Source organism: Lethenteron reissneri, chromosome 23 (assembly GCF_015708825.2).
Source record: "Lethenteron reissneri isolate LAM-NWPU_2019-01 chromosome 23, ASM1570882v1, whole genome shotgun sequence".
Classification (NCBI taxonomy): Eukaryota; Metazoa; Chordata; class Hyperoartia; order Petromyzontiformes; family Petromyzontidae; genus Lethenteron; species Lethenteron reissneri.
The window spans coordinates 5,524,810-5,548,931 of record NC_083801.1 but is presented as its reverse complement, the minus strand read 5'-3'; the positions used below and the strand labels follow the sequence as shown (position 1 = coordinate 5,548,931).

Genomic DNA, 24,122 nt, shown 5'->3' with positions numbered 1-24,122 from the left:
TATCCATAGAACAACCACTGTTGACTGTAGGCCTCTAGGATTGCATTTTATTTTGCCCACTTATATTCTGAACTATCGTCGCATTTATTAAGTTGATTACTGGACCATGAACTATGACGATAATCCGATGACTAGAGAGCATTAACTAAACTATGGGCCCATAGTCATTTTTACATCCAATGGAACTTACTTGTGTAATACACTGAAAACTAATGTGGCCTTGCGTTTTAATATTATTGTCATCGTTCCAACTGGGCCTCCTTCCTGTCCACTGAAAGCACATCGCTTAAACTCAACATGATTTCCAAAAAGCCCTGCATCACCATTGATCCTGAGCTCTTGTTCTCATTGAATTTCTCAAATGAGGGTTACTCTGTGCCCATAACTCCTGCCACCTCATCCGACTCTGACAAATGACTGAAGAAACATCTGCACGCTGCCAGGATCACATCCCACCCTGTCACACACCAGTGGTACCTCGCTGCTGAAGTGTAATGCCTACTTGCTCTATCTCATCTGGCTATGGGCATACAATTATGCAGCTCCATAGACAGTCTTGAGTGGGCCTTGCCACCTCATTCTGTTAAACATAGTACTACTATCTCGAGTGACGCTCTTAACATTTTCTCAAAAGAGCTGACTTAAACATGCCGGTGATTCGTATGTAAGTTTGTCACAATATTTGCACGAGTGTTATGGGTATGGTAAATAAAACAAACAGAATGCAAGACACCACCACGTAGGGGGACCTGAGCAGGAGAGCGGGCGTGGGACATGGGGCAGGAAACAGAGCGTATGACGGCTGGCCGTGCCACGAGCAGTGGGCTGAAGGCCGTGGAGGACAGGGGAGACCTGCCCCACTTGGGCCCCTGCGTCGCGGCTGACGAGGGGGACAAGACATGGAGGGGGCCGTGCGGCTGTGCCTGCGGGAGAGGCAGCCCGCAGGGCTGGTCCACCGCTGCCACCACTGTGGCCACGGCACCGGTGCGTCCGCTCCGAGAGGCCTGCAGGTAACAGGGTGGCGTCGGCACAACACGTGGATGGGGCGTTGCCACCACGTGGCCACTCACTGACCAGCCAATACCAAGACTTGTTCACACAGCGTGGCGACTGGTTTTTGAACCAGAAGAGTGCAACCTTTTTTGGAATGTACTGACGATCGCTTCAAAGTTACTGTTCTTTTTAAAAAGCGTCCATATGTACAACTTTTGTCAAACGAGATTTGGGCAGTGGTATTAATTCGTATTCTTTTTGACAGGAACTAGGACAACCACAGTAATTGTGACTCATGCATTGACTCAAGGAGGATAGGTGAAGCTGACTCCCTACCAAGCTATGAACTTTTCAGCTTGTAATTGAGGACACAGTGCTACGTCACAGCTCAATTCAGGCAGGTTTACACCACTTTAATATTGACATACAATGCAGTGCATTCAAAATATAATTGTTAAACGATGATTATATGTAATTTTGTAGAGTGGAGTGCTTGTGATGGAACACATTGTGGAAGAGGGGCAGTCTTATCCTATTACTTGTAAAATAAAGTAACTTATCCGGATTTTTGCGTGTGAATAAATGTACATATTAATAGAAATGTGCCAATATTATATAAAATGCCTTCTTGTTAAATCTTGACTTAAAGCTTTCGTGACTGCAGGAATTCATATTATTTCGGTATTTCGGTAAAGTCACGTAGATAGGTTCAAAGAATCATTATTATTAAAATAATTTGTATTTTATTTGAACCTATCTACGTGACTTTACCGAAAGACCCAAAGAATATGCCTTCTTGTTACCAATGCTTGCTAATCCTGTTGCAAATGTCCATTTACATCTCCATCATAATCATGTTAATCTCTGGCATCTTCATCCACGAGTATTATATTATTGTTAATAAATCACTGTTATACTACTGTACCATCTACCACCACCATCATCATTATTATTCATCGCCATCGCCTGTCATTACCATCATCATTTTTATGATGTTTGTCATTCACTGTCATCATCGTGGAGCACGTGAAAGTGCACGCGTGCCTTTGGGGAATGGTGCAAGCGTGCGTGTTGACGAGTGTGAGGGCGCATGTGACAGCGCATGGTGAGCGCGTGTTTACGAGTTAGGGGTGAGAATGCACACGAGTGTAAGGAATGTGAGCGCGCATCTGACAAGCGAGAGTTCGAGTGAGCGCGCGTGCATTTGGAGCCTCGAATGAGTGCCTGGTGCGGTGTGTGAAAATCATCGCCACTGGGGAGACAAAGGCGGCCGGGCGTGGTGCTGGCCACCCACCCCCTCGTGTGCCACGGTGCCGGCATTCATAGGTGCTCGCTAACAGCACTTGCCCCAACAGTCTGTTAAGGCTACACGGCGGATCTTTGTCTTTGTGATCGAGCGAGTAAGCACGTGGGAGAGCGAGTGTGCACTCATGAGAGGGGGGAAGCAAGCAGGAGGAGTGAGCAAACAATCTATTCAGAGTTGCCTTCCGATAAAATCGAAAATTTTAAATAAAAACTGTCTTGTTTACTTTTCATTAATTTGTATTCACCACTTTCTTATGCCATCCGTTGCGCCCGGTTGCACTTTATTTTGCGCCCCCAATTTTACTTTGCTCAGCCGGTGTTAGCCGCCGAGGGCATGACGGGTCTCTCTGTATTTGTCATCTCTGTTGTTGGCTATTATGCCCCAAGTACCGTTCCCGTTCCGCTGTGACGTGCACCGATGCCGACTTTATTGAGAGGCGATATTGGCTCGTGAAATGTAAAAAAGAAGGTTTTTATTTGGTGTTTGAACATCTTAACACCTGTTTTATTGCCAGAAAAGGTACAACTTATTGTTATGTATAGATATTTTTTCATAATTTGATACTGGACACAAAAAATGGTCAAATTTTGAGATAAATATCGTTTGAACCATCGAAGCTTGTAGCGGGGATGCCTGCGGGAGCGAATGAGCCAAAGAAAAACGTGCGTGTGGGGGGAGCGAGCGTGTGTGTCCGCACGTACGAGACTGGGTAAGTGAGCGGTCCTTGAATGTCGGAGGAGTGTGACAGCGTGCGAGAGAGTGAGTGAAGTTTCAGAAGAGGGTACGCACGGGAGAGTTACGTGTTCTTCTTTCACGTGGGAGACCGAGTATGCTTGCATGCGTGCATGCGTGAGGGATGAGTGAGCACTCGTGGATGATGTGGATATTAATAATCATGCATAATAGAGGTTTTTTGGGGGGTTAGATCGCATAAATATATAAATGTCTTTAAATTCGCCACCACCCGACACAACCAATTAGTAAGGTTTGCCACGTAAACAGAACATGCCAATTCGAATTGACATAATTTACAAATTCGAATTGGCACATTCTGTTTACGTGACAAATCTTATTAATTGGCTGTGTCGGGTGGTGGCGGGTTTAACGACACATTTATATTTTACGCGATCTACCCCAAAAAAACCTGTATTATGGATGATATTGGTTGCGAAAGCCTACGTGTTAATCCCAATAATAATAATCACATTAAGTTACACTATCTTTTTTAGACTTAAAACTTTCGTGACTGCAGGAATTCATATTCTTGCTTCTTTCAGTAAAGCCACTTAGAAAACAAAAATCTAAATTTAAACCTGATCACCTGATGAAGACTGCTTGTGTTGCGATCGAAACGTCGTGCGTTTTTTGCTTCTCATTTTTATTTTTGTTTTCTATCTACGAGACTTTACCGAAAGAACCAAGAATATGACACTATCTTATACACCATTGGAACCTCATTTGCCAGTAAAAATATGATAATTGGGTTTTTACCCTTCTATCTGGCAACAAAACTGACACCTTTTTTTACAAGGAGTCATGTTTACATAGACCACAATACCTGCAGTCATAATGCACCAATCAACTTCAAGGACAGTGCACATTATCAGAGTTATGTGTTTTGTTTGAATTATGACTGCAGGTATTGTGGTCTATGTAAACATGACTCCTTGTAAAAAAAGGTGTCAGTTTTGTTGCCAGATAGAAGGGTAAAAAAGAAATGATCATGACACTATCTTGTTTAGTAAATGTGTCATTGTGTATAGAATATCTTGTCCTTATAGCTAGAACAGAGTACCGAGGCAAGTGCTGTTCGCAAGGTAACTACTAAGGCCAGCTACAGCACCGCGAAACGGTGAAGATCCAAGACCACCCCAGTCAAACATTATTTTCACCGAGTGCAAATGTTTACAAACAACTACAGGACTCATTTAAAGCTGAATCAACCTGAACGAGAACTGGGCCAGATTTAAATGCCAATTTTTTGTTTATTGCTATGCACAGTCGGAATTTAGATTTGGGTAAATGTTTGGAATGGTATCACAACATATATTATATGGCATGCCAGACAACAACTAAAATAAGTGCTGATGCAATTGCATTATAAAATCATTATAGTACTTGCAATAACTATCCTTCTATTGTGTCTATAAGTGTTGTATGTATAGTTACAATAGTCTAAAGAGCGTAAATGTTATATATTTATAAAACAGTGTAAACATTCTGTTTCATTTTATACATATATCAAAGAATGCTACTTTCCCTATGAAGGTTATTGCACTCTCAAGATCCGCAATGAAGACCAAACTCCCATCAAATTAAGCTATCCTGCATCTGTGACACCAATAATGCACTTTTCTGTGACTAACATCGATTACTCGAACCCGTTCTTCCTTTCCTTGAAGATCAAGCCCTTATCATGGTTATCATGGTCACAGCTGTAGGTGCTTCGCCAAAGTTTTATGAGTTTTTCCAGATCCTCCCTTTCCTATTCCCGAATTAGACCACTCAGATCCAACCGGTTGGAGCTACAGATTGCCTTGCTTATGAGAACTGGGATATTATACTGTGAGGGAAACTACCTCCTGATGTTGGAACTAAGCCTTGAAAATGGAATCTAAAATAACCAGAGATGAAAGTTAATTTATCTTATGAGGTTGGGCACAATCTCCTAAGGGACACTCTTATCATGTAACTCGTGCCATATTAATTTACACTGTGCCAGTAATTATGTGCGATACAATATAGCTACAGCATATACTTTTTGTGATCTCAGCGGGAACATCACTTGGTTAATAAAGCATATGTAATTAGATGAATGGGTATCACAGGGGGCTAAGGACATGTCATTGCACCGAGTTAGTACCGATACAATCCGGCATTCAGGCAAGACACACAGAGTTAAATTGGATTTTCATTTGCAGTGAGATCATGGTCTTAGTCACCAATGAATGCAAAAAAACACCACATTACGGAACATTTGATTTCCCACTTAATTCAGCTACCGACAGCTTTGGAAACAAAACTCTGATCCAATGTGCAATGACACTTTTTGCAGGGCATACATATATATAATGTCCCGAGTGAGGATTAGAAGGCTGATTTAAGGGACTACGAATACAGTTTTGTTACATCATCTTCCGGGCCTGGTCTCGGACACAATGTGGTTCACTGTTCACTGTGTGAGGTGTTCAGAATGAGGGTGTATATGTATCTTTGACATGATAGACAGATCGATAGCTTTCTGTTTCAGGGGAGTCCTGCGATAGTACAGATGTTATAAAGTATGGTACAATTCTAACATATAATTGGGAAGCAACGCTTACCTTCCCTCTCCTAAAATTATAAGGCAATCATATACAGTATTATCGATAAGTATGTTAACAGACATTGCATATAGTAGTAGTCATATATAATGTAGCATATGTAAAAATTAATAAGTTATGTGCATGGAGAATGGTATGGACTCGGTTATCCAATGCAGTTTAATGTAAACGTAAAATGCTTGGAATGGAAAATAATATTAGTTGATGTATTAAAAATATACACAGCGCCAGCGAGTTGAAACATTCAAAACGTATCCTTTAAATGCAATTAATGGGTACATCACCACGAATGGCTTGCATTCCTTAAAGTACACACGGTGCGAATTCATTCGCAGGGGACGACTGGAGCTCTGGCGACAAAGATCCACGTGACTTAGCATTGACAGCGTTGGGGGTCACGATGGCAATGCTTGATGATATCTTCTCATGTGAACATTCGGCATCAGCAACTAGATGCCATTTTTTATTTCCTCCTCTGAATGGCGCAGCGATTGTCAATAACTGAATTAAAAAAATCGACAAATAAATATTCCTTGTTTCTTTCGGTAAAGTCACGTAGATATCTAGAAAGATTATGAATTCCTACTGTATACTCTTTGGTTATTTCGGTAAAGTCACGTAAGTTGAAAAATAATAGATCACGACGTTTCGATTGCAACACGTGATCTATTATTTTTCTACCTACGTGACTTTACCGACTGCACCAAAGAGTATGGATTCCTGCAACACGAAAGCTTCAAATCAATATGAATTCCTGCAGTCACTAAAGTTTTCAATAAAAATCAACAAAGTTGAATAATTCACAGTTGGTACAATCCCTTGAAATGTCTGTGTTCTTCCCAAGTGAAGCAATGGTCCCTGGCGTGAGTCCCTGTTTAAAAATACCTCTTTGTGTGTGTGTGTGGGCACACTCGCGTTATTCTGTGCATTACCATACCGGAGACTATTAGGTGTGTTTACAACGACACGAGGCTTCCGTTATTGCTGTGCACAGGTGGAGCTTGTGGAAAAATACCTCAGCGAGAGATTTAGGCGACGGCGCACAAAGAGCATTCATTAGACGCGATTCCACGATGTCATGGTTTGTTCAGCCATCGTCACACTCCTCACTTCTGCGATGTGCCTCACGCACCGTTCCCATTAGAGCATTTCGATAGCCACAAACGGACGCCACACAAAGGTTTTCCAACTCACGTTAACAGGATATTCACACGAACACGTATAACAAGATGTTACATACCTCCATCAAATCCTCTTTATTGATGAGCACGTTTTAATTCCAGTTTTATTTTTTTCTGCTTCCTACAACCCCTCCCAAAACGCTTAAGCTACCGTCATTATGAGATCCACAGAGTCGGGAATGATCCGATCTACTACAGCTTACAGTAAGGAGCTAGCAACGTCCTGTTATGGTCGTTTATAGCGTGGCCCATCCTTCTTTGGGCTTGCCCCACAGGAGTTCCCATCAACCGCCGCTCTAAATTCTGGCCCTCGCAAAACCCCTTCCTTGCCCATAGTGAGCCACCTTGTGCCGCTATAAAAAGGCAAGTCAGAAGGCAAGCGGCACTGGGGACTAGGGATCTGCCCATTCGGTGCTCAAACATGGAGATGAGTCGAGGGTGTGATGCCGCCACTTAATGCGGGCTCGAGCACACGGCTAAGCTGTAAACAGTCCAGTGTGCAAAGGCAGTAGCGTGACATTATCACTTGTGGCTCACAAACTTTATCGAAGTCACCGGAGTGCTTTTTATTTCAGCAGGAGGTACCATAAACACTTGCTTTCTCCAATGTGTCAAAGCCAACTGGCGTGCACAGGTGCGTTCAAATGTATCGCTACGTTTTTTTTATTTATCACTGCCTATCCATGACTGATGGTTCCATTGACTATTTGTGGACAGCCAACACATGTGGACTACGTGAAAGTACAATACACAGTGCGCAGGTCAAATATCAAAGCGTCTCCGTTGCCTCAAAGAGAGGGGGGCAGTTCTTGTCAATATTGGTGTCCCTGGGACAGCAGTGAAAATTCCACATTCATATGGCAGGAGCCAGTCTGTATGAAGCATATTAAGTGATGAATGGCTGAAAAGACAGGTTCCCATAAAGAGGTCTGTTATAAACGGGTTGTACTAATTCAGTCAGAGTTTAAAGGATTTAACATTCGGGTAGTGTACTTTTTTTGAAGCCTGTGACACTAAAGCCGATCAAAAGTAGCCGAAGCCCACAACCGATTGGTTACTAGTGATACAAAACGTTAGACTATAGTTGAAACTATTGAAAAGAAAAGAAGAGTATTGTGCCTGATATATTTGTTCTACATTGCACACACGAGAAATTGGAACAATTCAACAGTTTGTTTTCAGATCTGGGTGCAATAGAAATGGTGATATAACCACAAACATTTCTGCCAGACTAAGTGCACTTTGAGGCCACGTGTATTGGTGAAGGCTCCCTGCCAGGTTATGGGACAGACTCAGATAAGAACAGATTTGGGTGATTGCCACATGCATCACTCGCGCTCCCCACTGAGCCAATTTGTTGTTTTAGCTCCCATTGCTCTGCTCATTTGTGACGCTCTGCCTCCTGTCACCGCTGAGGGATTGCAGATGCCCAGGTACTGTCTTCAAATAATATTCACACGACTGGTACCAGCCATTCAAGTCAGCTTCAGGGCCCCCTTAACCACAGCAGCCCATTTGCTGCCATGCTAGCATGTGCTGTGTCCGTTCAGTCCGGTCTATTGGTGAAACGAGATCTCCCTGGGTGTACAGTAACTGGACATGTGGCTCACGTGACCCAACCGACAAAGCGTTGCTTCTTATTTCACGTGCCCGTGAGATGCTCGCACGATTCAACTTGGATACCATGGTGGATCACAGGCTGGGCAGCATGAATGTTTCACGCAAGCACAAATGTTGCCGTAGGGTGGTCCACTTTGAACAGGCATACGGACGAGGGGTTACGATTATGGCTGAGAAGACCCGGCGCTTTGTGTGGAATGACAAACAGAGCAGGTTGATGAGCGACGTCACACACTGATGCAGATTATGTAGCGAGACCTCTCTACCAAAGCTGGCCATGAGCACATTGTAACGTATGAATGTTGAACTTCTTTCGCACCATACCTAGCCGACCGTGCTAATCAGAGGTGCGGGGGAAGGACAACTAACTAAAAACACGCAAAAAAAATGAAGAGACTGCTCCACCCTCTTCATACTCACCCCATAACACAATGAGATGGGGGAGAGTGGGGTGGTTTATGGCATGCAGTGACAAAACATAGGAAGGCAACCGTGAGGACGTGACAGCATCACACCTTTTCAGTCGCCACTAAATTGCTGTGAATGAAGGTGGCTTCAGACAATGCGGCAGCCATTGGCATAGTGACCTCTAAATATTACATCATCATAAGCGAGTGGTTTTGACAGAAGGACTTTTGTTTTCGACGATAATCAGGTGTGTGTCACCCGATGAGTGGCAGTGTAGCCGTCAGCACCCTGCGCTACGAAACCGGTGACCCGAGTTCGATTCCCCCTCCCAGCCAACATAAGTGACGATTATCTGAACCTGTCCTGGACCTCCTCTAGGTCAACTCAGCCTCAAATGAGTACCTGCTACGGTGTGTAAACATCGTTACTGGGGAGACAAAGGCGGCTCGGTGTGGTGCTGGCCACCCACCCCCCCGTGTGCCGTGCCGGCCTTCATAGGTGCTCGCCAACAGCACTCGCCCCTGCAGTCTGTTAAGGCTATACGGGAGACCTTTTTCTTGTCACCCTATGTCATAACCACCATTGCCAGTTACAGATATCAATTGGCTACCAAATTAATATCTTGCCCCCCAGCATTTGTTCACACAATAATTATTTCAAGGAAGTCTCATTGTGTCGTTAAAACCCGCCACCACCCGACACAGCCAACTAGTAAGGGTTGTCACGTAAACAGAACGTGGCCAATTCGTCACTAGTACAGCACATCGGTGTGTTGGAGAGCCAAGCCACAACATTTACTATCTGAGTACGACTTTTTGCCAGTAATTACAACTAGCTTCATCAGGCGACAGCCATATTTGTGGAGAAGTCTTAACTGTTTCGTTCCTTATATAGAGGCGTAGATGTGGTGTCCACACTTCTGCGCTCTTGCGTGGGCCGTGCTGGCACGGTGCTCACACCGGCCTGTGCACAAGGGCCCACGTCCCCACGACAGGACACTCACGCCCCGCAGTTGCCATGCAAGAGGCGCCTTCTCGAACACAACCACGCAGAGCCGAGGCGACCCAGCAAACGGCGGTGACGTAATGCACACCATGGGCATCTTCCACAGCCGCGGCCGTCATGTTTTAAAATACACACACTGGAAATTATCAACAATAACATCACTTACAACATACGCCATTCGTATGTTGAACGTTGTGACAGACTAACTTTTGGTATGATCGCTTCCAGACCTCTGACCCCTATCTGACACCCTACGCCACGCATGTATGCTTGCTTGAAGTTGCACGTTACGAAAAATTACACTAAAACTAAACTATTGTTTATTTTTCCAGGTAAGGCTCACTGAGCTGAATAGCTCTTTTTCAGAAGTGACCTGGCCGCAAATGATTGCTCAACGAAGTGGTTTATCATGTGGAAATGTATACCAGCCAAATACTCTAAACGCATGTTTCTAAATGTGGAGGGAAAAAACGGAGGACCCAGAGGACCCATTAAAGAATCCACGAAAAAAACACACGCAACCACAGGGAGAACATACAAACTCCAAATATACAGGCGTCAGGGTCGTGGTTGAACCCACAAACCTCCCGTATACCAGGCGAGGGAGTTAACATCTCGCCACGGGCTGGTGGTAACGTGGTAGGAAGGGAAATGTGGTTACCCGGAAGGGGACGGTTGGCTTGGGGGGGACTTGGGGCGGCACTTTCCGAGGAAGCTCGCGATATGGTACGGCCGCCTCTCTCGTCGTTCCAGTGGAAGCCTCCTGTCCCAGCTCCAGGTCGTCGCTGTAGCTGTCCTCGTACTGCCGGGTGCGAGATGTCGTGTATTTAAGCATACATGCGGTTTAATTCGTAAATTAAAAGGCAAAGCAAGTCAAGGTTTGATCTCCACACCCAAAACAAATGGGTAATGATCATCTTCATTGATGGCCCTGATCCACTTCTCCAGGCCATTCATTGAGCTGATCATCACTCATCTCTGCAATGGATGGCCAGTCTTGATTTGATACAAATTGGTAGTTGTTTTATTGATTCTGGAGGGATGATGGGCTTAGTTAACTGACTACTGGGATTTTAACTTGTAACCTTGCTATTGTTTTAACATTTTATTGTGATTCAAGCACCACCCCAGCCAGACATCAGTAGATTACACAAAATATTAGTAACGTTTAACTAAAAGTAATTATTTAGTTACATTATGTTGGTATTATAAGGGTTCTGTAATTGATGGTATACAATTATTATTTAAACAGTGTTTTGAATGTGCAGAAAGACCATAGAATTTGAACTGTGTTGCCATCATACAACACTGTACTGGCCATCTCATATCACTCGCTATAGGTTAGGAGTCTCACACAGAATCTGCATGGTCCACCAACCCTGCCTCCAACAATGTTTTGCAACCGCAATGCTTGGTTACAGAGGTGTTATACAGTACAGAGATCGTATAGAGAAGTTTCTGTAATCAATTAGCATTTTTTTGTAATGTTATACCTGTACCAATATTGGTGAATTAACCACATTCCGTATTTGAATGACATGTTTCCAAAGAGTTTACGATTCCACAAAGTGATGGGATGACAGCTAAATAGTGAAGCCTCGTGTGTTGTATGTAGTAATAGTCTCGCCAAATCCAAAAAGGCGCCCTCTGTACCCAATCATTCCCGTATAATGAGTCCAAAATGATGCCAGAAAATGTATGATGGGGCCAAAATATATTTTTTCTTCAAATTTCGGGATAACAAGACAGCCTTTCTGATGCCGGGAGTCTTCCTGGCCAGACCGCATTGCTTGGGTAGCCTTAAGTTACAAATACAGTCGGACGGGATTATTTCCTACAGATTGTTATTATTCCACAACACCGATTTGCACGGTTGACTATGTACGGTGCGAAAGAAGTTCAACATACATACATAACTTTAACACTCGACGATTCCCAGCAATACATTCCTATTTTCTCATAAAGTTAATATCTATGTAATAGCACCTTCCTTTCACTAGCATTACCGTACGTTTAGTTCCTTGCATGCTGTAAACATATCATTTATAGTACATGGATATGACATCTGTTTCACTTTCAGTTTTTTATATTGAACATCATTTCATTGTAACATCATCCTGTTTCAGCGTGGGATCTAATGGGTGAAGTGGCGGTGTAAGTTGGTTCACAAGGCCCATGAAATTGTGCATCTAGAGATTTTACAAGCGTGCTCAATCCAATTATAAAATGTGATATTTCATACCTCAATTTCAAGGTATTTTTCTCAAGACTGCGACTCAAAAGCCAACAAAAACGTACGAAGCCCCCTAAGCATCGCCGGTGATACCGAGGGTAATATACCTTGAAATTGTTGTAAAGAAATTACGGCATCTGAGAAAATGCATTGTGGTTAATCTGCAACACGGATACCAATCTACTCAAGGGCAATCGAGAGCTGACCTGGCCTCTCAAAGCAGGCGAGAGGCGTCGATGTCTGTGAAGCGACGGTCAGCGTTTGTGGACGCAAGATAGGGGAAAGGTTGTGGACTGGGAGCACCAGCATCGACAAAAAGATGCTGGCATTGCTCACCGACCTCGTCGTAGTAATCCTGACGTCCACGACCAAATCTGTCGTAGTCCTCCAGCTCATCAGCTGCAACAAATGGTTGACAGGAACAGAGAGTGAGGCAGGGAACAGGTAAATGTATAAACTATTAGAACAATTGGAAATGTGATGGCAAACACTTGCTTTATGAACGCCTATGTTGATTCTAAATATTGAGGGAAAAACCGGAGGAGCTGGAGAAAAATCAACGCGACCACGGGGAGAGAGACACCACAAACTCCAAATACATTCCCTTTGGTTCTTTAGGTAAAGTCACGTAGGTATAAAATAAAAAAATAATTGATCACGACGTTTCGGGCGCAACACAAGCGTCCGTCATCACGTGACTTTACCGAAAGAACCAGAGAATATGGATTCCTGCAGTCACGAAAGCTTCGGTATTAATGCACCTTCATGTGCGGTTGGTGGATTGTGCAAACATCATGATGTGTATTAGACAGCTCATACGAAGAGGCCATAATATGGTCTATTGTCGGCAATGCAGAGATAAGTTTGCCGATCAGTGTCTATTGTACATCTGTGAAATAGAGCTTTATGTCTCATCGGCTTATTCCTCAGGTATAAATAACTATTCCGATTCTGATTCTTGGACTAAAAATGAATAACATTCGCTTAAATAAGAACAAGAAATAAAAATCATTCACACACATGACTTCTATAACACTTACCAACACGTGTTTGTCCTCAGAAGTATTTTCCCTTCGCAATGATAATAACAACGTGTTCCAAGGCGAACAAGGAGATGACATCGCGGGCAATGGCGTCACGTGGAGGGTTGGTGCGTGTGCCTTAGCCAGCAAGGCCAACACTTTTAGCACTGGTTTTTGTTACTGTGTTTTGAACTATCCCTTCATCAAATCGGCCGAACGTCTATCGGGCAAGGTCCTTGTCGCAACGAGATTTGTCACTGATTGTTTCATACGTATCGGATCACGTTCACGAGAGCTATCATACCCTCCTGTTCCGGACAGACAGCTGATGCATGAACGCATTGTGAGGCAGAATTACATCTATGCAACATAACAGAGTGGTTATACACATGGATGTTCGTTTCGATAGCCCGCCACTTAAAAGTAGCATTTTCTTACATTTGGATGATGTCACGAAATGAAAATGGTTGTTGATTGGAAGTTAACCAACATAAGCGGTGATTGTGTGGTCTGACTTGCTACCGATATGACCCTTGTGCTGAAGTATAAAATAGACAGCATATGATCATCTGTAAACTTACTGCTGCATGGAGAATCCATGATGCTCAGCTTCTGATGGATCCTTGCGAGGACGTCAAATGCCCGCAGTTATGGACAAAAAACTGTGAAAGACAATCGGGAAAAGAAACAAAGAGTAGATACAGCATTACACAACAATATTTTTACGTGGACAAAAACGGATTCTAAGCAAAAGGAATTCATTGGGAAGACTAACACAAATTAATCTTAGAGTCGCCTACAAAACGTTCTGTTAATAACAATCTGTAGTTAAGAATCCCGTCCTACTGTATTTGTAACTCCCGGTACCAGAAAGGCTGTCTTGTTTTCCCGAAATTTGAAGAAGAAAAAAATATATTTTGGCCCCATCATATATTTTCTAGCATCATTCTCGACTCATTATACGGGAATTATTGGGTACAGAGGGTGCCTTTTTGTATTTGACCACATTATTACTACATACAACACACGAGGCTTCACTATTTGACTGTCATCCCATCACTTTGTGGAATCGGAAACTTTTTGGAAACATATAATTCAAATACGGAATGTGGTTAATTCACCAATATTGGTACATGTATACTGGGAAGATTCCAGGAAATGTATAACATTACAAAAATGCTAATTGATTACATAAAAGTCCTGGGTACAAAATTAAACTCCATGCAGTGGCAACTTCTCTATACGATCTCTATACTGTATAACACCTCTGTAACATCTATATAGCATTTCACTAAAATATCTCTCAACGGCAACATTCTGGTATTAGAGTCGTATAAAATCTCTGTGAAGCCTTGCTAACAGCTTTCTCTATATCTCTATAAAGATTACATTTGGCACAAATACCAATTACAATTATTGCTTTTACTATAACTAAAAAACCCTAGAAAACATCTGAAAACTAGAATTTTACATTTTGGGCTTCCATATTTTGGGGCAAAAACATTGCACTGTTACATTTCAACCTCGGTCTAAACGGATGATATGGCACTCCCTACAGACGCAGCTTCACTCGTTAGGCTGGTGAGAATATGAGCACCCCCCCCCCCTCCGATTGGCTAATTATAGCTCCATGCCATGTGGGAGGACAGAGGCGATTCGAGAGGGGCAGGGGCCAATAGGTGAGTGGGGCTGGGGCACAGAGCAAGGCCAGAAGGATGGGTGGGGGCCCAATGGGGAGGATTCGTCGCTTCCATTGGATATTGCGGCTCACCTATTTCTACCCAAAATTCGTTACACGGGGGGTTCGAATTCACTCAGATGCTGCTACGCGGTCGTGGGAAAACATTGTGTGTGTGTGTGAACTGTCTGCTCCCCGGTGGGGAGCGGTGGCGCAGCGATTAGCGCGCTGTACAACGAATCCGGCGCCACCAGTGACGATTATCTGCATCGGTCCTGGGCCTCCCCTAGGTCGACTCAGCCTCGAATGAGTACCTGGTGCGATGTGTAAAAAGATCGCCACTGGGGGGACAAAGATGGTCGGGCGTGGTGCTTCCCACCCACCCCGTCGTGTACCATGCTGGCCTTCATAGGTGCTCGCTAACAACATTTGCCCCAACAGTCTGTTCAGGCTACACGGGGGATCTTTGTCTTTGTGTACCCTCCTCGGCGGGCAGCTGTCTCGTGCGATCCACTGTGGGTCGGGTGACTGCGGTCCACGCTCCGCGGTTTCGTTTTGTGCGCCCTCTATTTTTGGACAGCATCTACCGCATGAAGAGGGGGAAACCTGCATCTTCACTTAATAACATTAGGCATTTCCGTTTGATTTCGACGATACGATTTGCATTTATAAACGCTGTTGTCATGGGTAATTGTGAGGTCGTGGGGAAGATGGGAGACTTAAGGAGCAGACATTTGGCACAAGATGCGATAGTAAAAATATTAATTATGCAAATAATAAAGCGTGAATTAATGGCATGTGTTAGTCTTAAGCACAATATAAAGATGATAGGTTTTCAAACAGGATTTCCTGCTTCCACTCATAATGAAGTCATTATGAATAAAATTTACCTATTCTTGAATAGCAAAAACAAACAGATCTAAAATAATCCACCTATACAGTGGCTCTTGACTAATGAAGCATGACAAAAATAATGATATGCTAAAATATTGCCTTCTCTGCATAATGATCTCCTTGATCATGTTCACAGGCTTTGTGAAATGTTTAATTCAACCAAGTGGTGCAGGGCAAAGCACCCAATACAACATCAAAAATGTTAAGCGTTCAAGTTCATATAATCGGTTAAGTCCATCACCGCCACCCCAGTCGAAAACACGAGTACCACATTTTGGCAACTTAACAGATATTTCCCCCCTAACATAGGATATGGGGAAACTGACGTAAAAAAACATTTTGGGATTCTTTCAAGAAAACGATAAAAGAAAGATAAACAAAATGGGATGCAGGCAGGAGACCTGGTGGCTCAGTTGTCAAGCAGGTCGCTCGCAATTGGAAGGTTTCGCGTTCAAATCCTGGCAAAGGGTTGATTCAGCCCATAATCCCTGCAGTGCCAATAAAACTACCACCACACTGTGGCAAAGCCAACAGTGATTGTCCAGTGGATAGACTTGCCCCTGACATAAGAATGTGGATTTTCCACCACCGGTTCAGGGCTGTAAATGGGAAATGATGACTATGTCAATGCTCTCGCTGTGCCTGTGGTGCTGTGCATGCTCTGCCTTTGCAACGTACAGCGCCACGGCCACGTGTGTATGTATGTTGAACTTCTTTCGCACCGTACGTAGCCAACCGTGCTAATTCGAGGTGGGGGGGAAGGACAGCAAACTAAACGCAGAAAGCAGTTCTAAGGAAATTCGTTTTTAATTCGGATTTAAAAGTGCATAGCTCCAGTGGCTTCCTAATATCGGAAGGAAGAACGTTCCAGACGACCGCAGAATTGCATCTGAAAGCGCGCGATGTGGTGACCGTCTTTGTTCGATGGCCAGCCAAAACCCAAAGGCGAGGATTAGCGGAGTTCGCATGGTGGCTTATGCTTCTTGACGAGATCGCCAAAACACTTGCGGTTCATTTGTGGCAAGCACTTTTTGTGTAACGAGTGCGACCTTATTATAACGCGTTCGCTCGGCGACCGGAAGCCAATGCAGCTCGGCGAGCACCGCACGGACACGGTCGGGATCTTGCAGAAAATTGATGGCACCTTGCGGCACGGGCACGCTTGGTAGATTCCAAGTGTGGATTCCGCTCGGTGGATTCCAAGCGGAACCCCATCTTGGTAAACGCCAGGTGTGTTGCACGTGTCGCGCTGCTGGCTCTGAGCAACGCGCCCCGGGCTCACGCGCCACTGCCATCCATGGCGCGCTTGCAGAGTGTCGACGTGGCACACCCAGGGCAGGATTATGGCACGGGGGCTTTCGGGGCCGCAGCCCAAGGGGGCCTCCGCCAGCTGGAGGGGCCTCCAGAGATGAAGTGAAAAGTGATTTCAATTGTGAACGCTGAATCTTATTTGTTGTTAACCTTGTTAAAATACATTGAATTTTTCTTAAACTTTGTTTTCCTTTTGAAAATATTACTGGGGGGGCCTCACAGTACCTGTTGCCCAGGGGGCCTACAAAATCTTAATCCGGCCCTGGGCACAGCGGCGTGAGCGCTGTGCATGCCGCGCTCACGTGTCACCTCGCGTCGATGCATGGGAAAGTTGCGGGTTGCCAAGTTTTTGTTTGCGGTTGCTTGCTTTGTCTTTCTGGCGGGAGGAGCATCGGAGAGGCGTGCGAGCATCAACGTCTCCGTTTTCACCTGTCTGCCACGGATTATAGGAGTTGAAGCTAAGAGGGTCACGGATAAATGGCGGTTTGGCTGTAGATAACTTCTTGTTGTGATGTAAACGAGACATTCTAACGTGTCGCGTGGAAACTATAATTGTGGTCATTACTCTCTCACATCGCGGCTCCGCAAAAAGACTATGACGAACGGTCACGCGGCAAGGCAGGCATACGTATGACATTTGGAGCTCGTTTACTGTGGTAATGGATTGTGACCACGAATGTCACAACAGGTGACTAACAGTGACTAACAGTGATATATCAGAACCAAACTCCAGCCAGTGAGTAAATATACTAAAGGGTCGTTTAAACGTGAACTTATACGGGACTTTAATTTACGATTGACCACCGAATGGAGGGCATACATAAACACATTTGTTGTGATGTATTCATTTCATTTGTGAGATAATGTATGTGAAGACCCTACTTATCTCACGATAAAATGCTCCTTTACGGTATGTACAATAATTGCTAACAATTAAAAGTGCTGTATTCACAGGGTAGGTTGGTAGGTTTCACACTCAGAACCAGTCAGTTGCTCTCAAATAATACTTTAATTAGCTGGCGGCTTGAAATTAATATTTCTATCCTTTTTATATGGTTTTCTGCATTAACGTTTTAAACCTCTTTTCGATACCATTATCAATGGTCGTCTCACCCGTGTATAAATTCATGGTTTTCCAACTGTTGTTCATCTACTGTTGTTTCCCAAACACCTTCACTATTCAATACATTTCCACTAGATTTGAAGCGTTCGTGACTGCAAGGATTCATACTCTTTGGTTCTTTCGGTAAAGTCACGTAGGTAAAAAATACAATAAAATAAATGAAAACAACTAAATTAAATCACGACGTTTCGGGGGCAACACAAGCGTCCATCATCAGGTGGGAAAGCATGGCCCACTGCTGATGCAGACTGTTTTAAAACGTCGTGATGTAATTTAGTTGTTTTCATTTATTTTATTTTTTACCTACGTGACTTTACCGAAAAAACCAAAGAGTACATTTCCACTGTCACCTTTCCACCGTTGACGCTGCGTGCATCTACCATTATTTGTGTTTTATTTTCATAGCTATTTGTGCTTTGCAGAATTATTTTTGGTTTGTTGTTATTGTATTTTTTTAGTTTATTGCTAAATATATCTTTTTTTCATTTCATGGTTCATGTTGCTGCTGGTTGGTAAACAAAAATAATAAAATAGATTTTTATATTTTTACGTTTCTTGTTTCGTCGAGGCAGTGAGCGGGTTCACAGCTATAGAGGGATCCAAAATTCAAAGAAGGGGGCAACAGGCAGCAATACTCGGTTAATTTATAGTTTTATTATTGGATCATGCGTGGCCAAAATCAATCATGTAAAGGAAAGGATAACGCATAACGAGGCTTGAGGCTTGTGCAAGGTTTTGCCCAGATCTTTTCTACAGTAGAGTTATTCATCTTTTACTTAATTCTAATTTCTGCACTCTTTTCCACTTGAATGGGCTTTTCACTGTGCGAGTATGAATACATAGGACACATACGAGAAGAACTATGCGCTGCTTTTGGATGAAGACCCACCGTCCCTCGCTGTTTTGTGATGCAACAACCCATCTGGCTCCCCTACTTGAACTTATTTCATCTCCACCATCTCCACGGCAGATGTCTTCTCAGGAGCGTTCTCTCCTTCGGCTACCACCCCGTTGCCATCATTCCTTCGATAGCGACGTGTCGTGCACAACCCCACTTATTTTTCTTAGCAGTCCACAAGAAGATGTCTTGAACTTGTGTACATTATCTAATCCACGGTGGCGAAATGTTGGGGTGCCACGGTGGCGAAATGTTAACTACCTCTCCTGGTATACAAGAGGTCGTGGGTTCGATCCGAACCATGACGCCTGTATATTTGGAGTTTGCGTGTCTCTCTCTCTCTCTCCCTGTGGTCGTGTGGATTTTCTCCAGGTCCTCCGGTTTTACCAGAATATTGGGTTGGTACACATTTCCACGTGATGAGCCACTTCGTTGAGCTATCATTTGTGGCCAGGTCGCTTCTGAAAAAGAGCTATAGAGCACAGTGGGCCTTACCTGGTAAAATTAAAATAGTAAAATAAAATAAGCCATGTGTTCCTCTGTCAGTATTATTCCAAGCGTGCAGCTCTCCATTTTCGGACACGTGACGAGGAAGCATGCTAGCCGGCTGTGAAGGATAGTGATAGAGGGAACACTCGAGGGAGACCACTCACTGACTGGACGTCAAACATTAGGACAGGATGTCATTTGTCTCCACTGTAACACACTGCAGCGGACAGAGAGAAGTGGAAAGACCGCTTCAAGTGAAGTAAATGGCCATGCTCCAACAGGCCACAAGTCTACGGGATGGAAGAATAAGACCTCTCCATGCTTCTTTGTGCACTATTCAAATTTGTTGCACTATTCCTTACCCACTGCCATATTTGCCATCAATATAGCGGGTAACATATACTCAGTATGAAATATAAGAATAGGTTTTACCCTTTCTGGCAATACAACAGGCGTTAAGATGTTCAAACACCAAATAGAAACCTTTTGCAAGGAATCAAGTCTGTATTAACCACACGTACCTGTGGCGAACATGCAAACAAATATGCTCTGAAAATATATGCTTTGATTTGAACATCTTAACACCTATTGTATTGCCAGAAAGGGTCAAACCTGTTATTGTTTTTCACACTTTAATACTGGCAAAAAGGTCCCATGATAATATACACACATTTATTACATTTATTTATTAGGTATAATCCTGTGAGCCATGCGGCTCTTGAGTCGGATGCAACCGCAGCAAACAAAATATGAACAGAGAACATCTTAAAGCGACAACGCGTGACAGAAACATCCTGGAATAAACCAGCAAATCTTCTACCAAGTTCAGTCGATCAACATCACTCCAACCTCGTCCTCCTAATTTATTTCATTATTTTCATTCCCATCCAACTTCAACAGCTGCCCTATTCGATTCACAAACCGAGGTCTAAATCACTCAAAATATTGGAGCAATCATTGAAGACCGTTACAGATAATGGCACTGAGGTTGCATGAAGGAAGCACCAACACAAGCGGTTGGAAGGGACTTCCGGCAAAGGGGGACGCACCCTTGCCACAGTAACTCACAGCAAACTTTAAAACAAGGTTGCCGATGGACTCCTGACACTGAAACGTCGTCGCGAGCACCTCGCGACCGTCGCTCCTTGGGGGGAAACAAAGGAGGACAAACCCGGACGTCGCGCTTGCGTCAGTGTGTCTCCCGTTTTGATTGACCTTTACATTAAACCCCTTCCTCATTAATCTGCTGCTCCCAATCATTTACCCAACTGTGGTAGAGCAGTGAACCCAAGTGCTTCGAGAAGCTCCCCCCCCCCTTTGAGGGTATTATTGTTCCGGGTTCGACCACATGGTCAAAAAAAGTTTAATATACGTACATACATGTCTCTGTTCTTGAATAATAATAAATATTTAATACGGTTTCTGAACATTGAAGTGGAGAAACAAACTGCATAATATGAATGGAGAAGATAATTATCGGCTCAGATTTGCTCATGACAGTCATGATAAAAAAAAAAACATGCAGACAATTATAAACCTCAACAAACAGTCTGCATAGTGGGACTCAAGATAAATGTCAGAAGAACACAAGAGAAAAAAAAACAAGTACTGTTGTGTTATTTACCAATTTACCAAGCACAGAAGATTCCACCAAATTAATTTCTCATTTCTTAATGGTAGCCGCACAATCTGTTTCACCACATTGCTGGCTTTAATATCCATCCACATATCATATACATTTTGCCTCCTATATCGTGGAATGTTGATAAGATGATTCCTGGCATATGCTAGTAACTTTTTAAATGCCCCTGTACACAACACAAGCGTGAACCCCTCAGTAAACGTGACCGTGTCTATAACTTCATTGGACGTTTCTCTGCAGACATTGAAGAACGGTCCTGGAACAGTTTTGATAGAGGTGCAAATCCCTGCATATACTCGCACTGTCTTCATACGATTCGAAAAGTGACCTAAATATTCGTCTGTGACTTAACATTATCCAAAGGAAAAACAAATAACCCGTGCCATGTTTCTGGATGTATGTATTGTGAACTTATTTCGTACCGTACGTAGTCAACCGTGCTAATAGGAGGTGCATGATTTCTAACAGCTGATGTTTAAATAATGCTCGTCTTGTTTGGAAAGGTACAAAACAAATAACCCGTGCCGTGTTACTGGATGTATGTACTATATGTTGAACTTCTTTCGTACCGTACGTAGCCAACCGTGCTAATCGGAGGTGAATGATTTCTAACAGCTGCTGTTTAAATCATGCTGGTCAAGTTTGGAAAGGTACTCGCACAATTTGACAGCCACGCTTTGTCATTTCACATTGTGCATTAAAAAAAATTTCCGTCAGCAAAATTGGATTCGCTAAATTTGGATGTACTGGTTAGAACCAGTTACTTTATTGTTACGAGGCTGCCACATTGATCATCAGAACAGAAACTAGCAGTTAAGCGGATGAGTGGCAAAGTCATGTGATTTTAATTCAATCAAGACGAATACCAACAGCGGATTTCGATAAGGCTCCAACTTGGCTCACGTGGATAGATCACTCAACATGCGAGATACACGTTGCCTCTCATTGACATTCATCACACGGCACCTACGGGAGAGCGAATTACTTGGTGATGCTGCGTTGGTTGGCAGTGGTGCACAAGCGCAGCTAGCAAAAGAAAAACCCTCCAAACATTCGGCAATAAGACTGCCTTGAGAAAAGATATAATAGACGTTTCGGGCAATGTCCCTTCATCATAGCGCATGTGCTGTGTGAGGGCAGGACATCAGCAGTATATATGGATGGCACGGTATGCATATATTGTATCATCAAATAAATAAAATACCTTCATAAAAAATGAATTATGAGATCAATTACAAATCACGTATTTTGTTTCGAGCATATAAGCAAGTTGTCAGCTGCGAATGTATAAGCTAAACAGCATAGTAACAACACTAATTTCAATGCCTGCAAAGCAACACACAATCTGTTTATATATAGACGGTCTACGGGACCTATTAATACACGTATCGTTTGAAATTCCAGTGATTGACAGGCCACACATGCCACTTTGGCGAGTGGAGGGGCGTGGGCAAGCCAGTGGCTGGCGGCCAATGCCCATAAAAAGCTGTGTGGGCCTCAATGTCAACACGCCAATGTCATCACATCTTTTCTTAGCTCGTAGAGGAGCCGCCCTCTGACAGCCTCTTACCAAACTAACTATGACCTTTTCGATTTAAAGCTTTCGTGACTGCAGGGATTCATCTTCTTGGTTCTTTCGGTAAAGTCACGTAGAAGGGAAATAATAAAATAATACATTTAAACATAATAAAATACAATTCTCACGACGTTACGGCCACAACGCAAGCAGCCGTCCTCAGGTGAAGAACAGGTCTGTCGGAAAGACAGCGTCAGACGCTGTCTTTCCGACAGACCTGTTGCGTTGTGGCCGAAATGTTGTGAGAATTGTATTTTATTATGTTTTATTTTTATTATTTTATTATTTCCCTTCTACGTGTATTTACCGAAAGAACCAAGAAGATAACTATGGCCTTGTTGCCTTAAAAGTGTTAATAACGAGAAAACTGCTCCGCCACACCGAAAGGGGTGTTCCAACACCCCAGCGTAAAAAAACGGTGTGCACAGTATAAGTACTTTTAGAGTATAAGTACTTGTTATTGAATTTGATGGTTGATATTTTTTCTGCAGCCCATACATTTAGGATTTTTCTTTGGCTTGTTCAGATATATGACTACTGACAGCACTGTAGGTCAATCAACGGAAACATAATTACAGTCCAACGGATGCGATGCCAAAGTTTATCTTAAAATAGTGCCACTTGCTCTGGTTGGAATATATGAAAAATACAAACTGTGTTCGCAAAGTGCATGTAAATGTAGCGCTGTACAGTATATGTAAAACTGTGCAAATAAGAGAAATGCATTGATAATTCATTTTCTGTGTTTTTGTTCCCCTTGTAAACGTGGTGTGTGTGAGTGTTCATTACGTCTGTGTTGACCATCAGGACTATGCAATGTGGTCAAACATTAACTACATATGGGTATTTAGTTTGTATAGTCATACACGTGTCCATTATGTTTGTATGTGCTTAATGAATGGGTATCAGGGTGTGTTCCTTGAAAGACCTCACTTAAAATTGTAAGTCGACAATTCCAACAATAGCGTACGATAAACTACAACACAAGCAAAAATTAAAACCGGTTGTTTTCGCCCAACATAACTACTGAAAAACAAAGCGTCGCTCATTTCTCTGAGATAAAATCCACAGTGAATGAAAACAAGTGCACTCAGCAATTAGGGCTGTCGGTGTATTCCGTTTGAGAAAACAAACACAGAAAAAACACATTCCAGTTTACTAACCTTCCGCACACACAGAGCGAGAAGATCTTACAGAGCCGCAGAACAAAAAGCCCGGCGAAACACCAGACCAGACACGCGCACAGTCCGCGTCCGGACGGTCCACACCTCGGGACGGTCACGACATCCCCCAGAGACCCGGGCGATCTGAGGCTTGCTCCCGTTCGCATTTAATCGTGTGACTAAGACAGACATGTTGGAATGTATACTCACACGCTGACAGGGGATGAGTTGACTATTGTGGCTCGTCAACACCTCCC

The 24,122-nt window shown here is 43.4% G+C and overlaps 1 protein-coding gene across 1 annotated transcript in view; it reads right to left on the bottom strand.

Moving 5' to 3' along the window:
• The window catches only part of LOC133345875 (titin-like), a 47,771-nt gene extending 40,562 nt beyond the window's left edge, over window positions 1-7,209 (bottom strand). Inside the window, 2 exon segments of the mRNA XM_061556940.1 lie at window positions 750-1,004; window positions 6,863-7,209. Coding sequence (XP_061412924.1) covers window positions 750-1,004; window positions 6,863-6,868 — 261 coding nt within the window. The 5' untranslated portion in view covers window positions 6,869-7,209.
• Window positions 7,210-24,122: the final 16,913 nt, after the last annotated feature.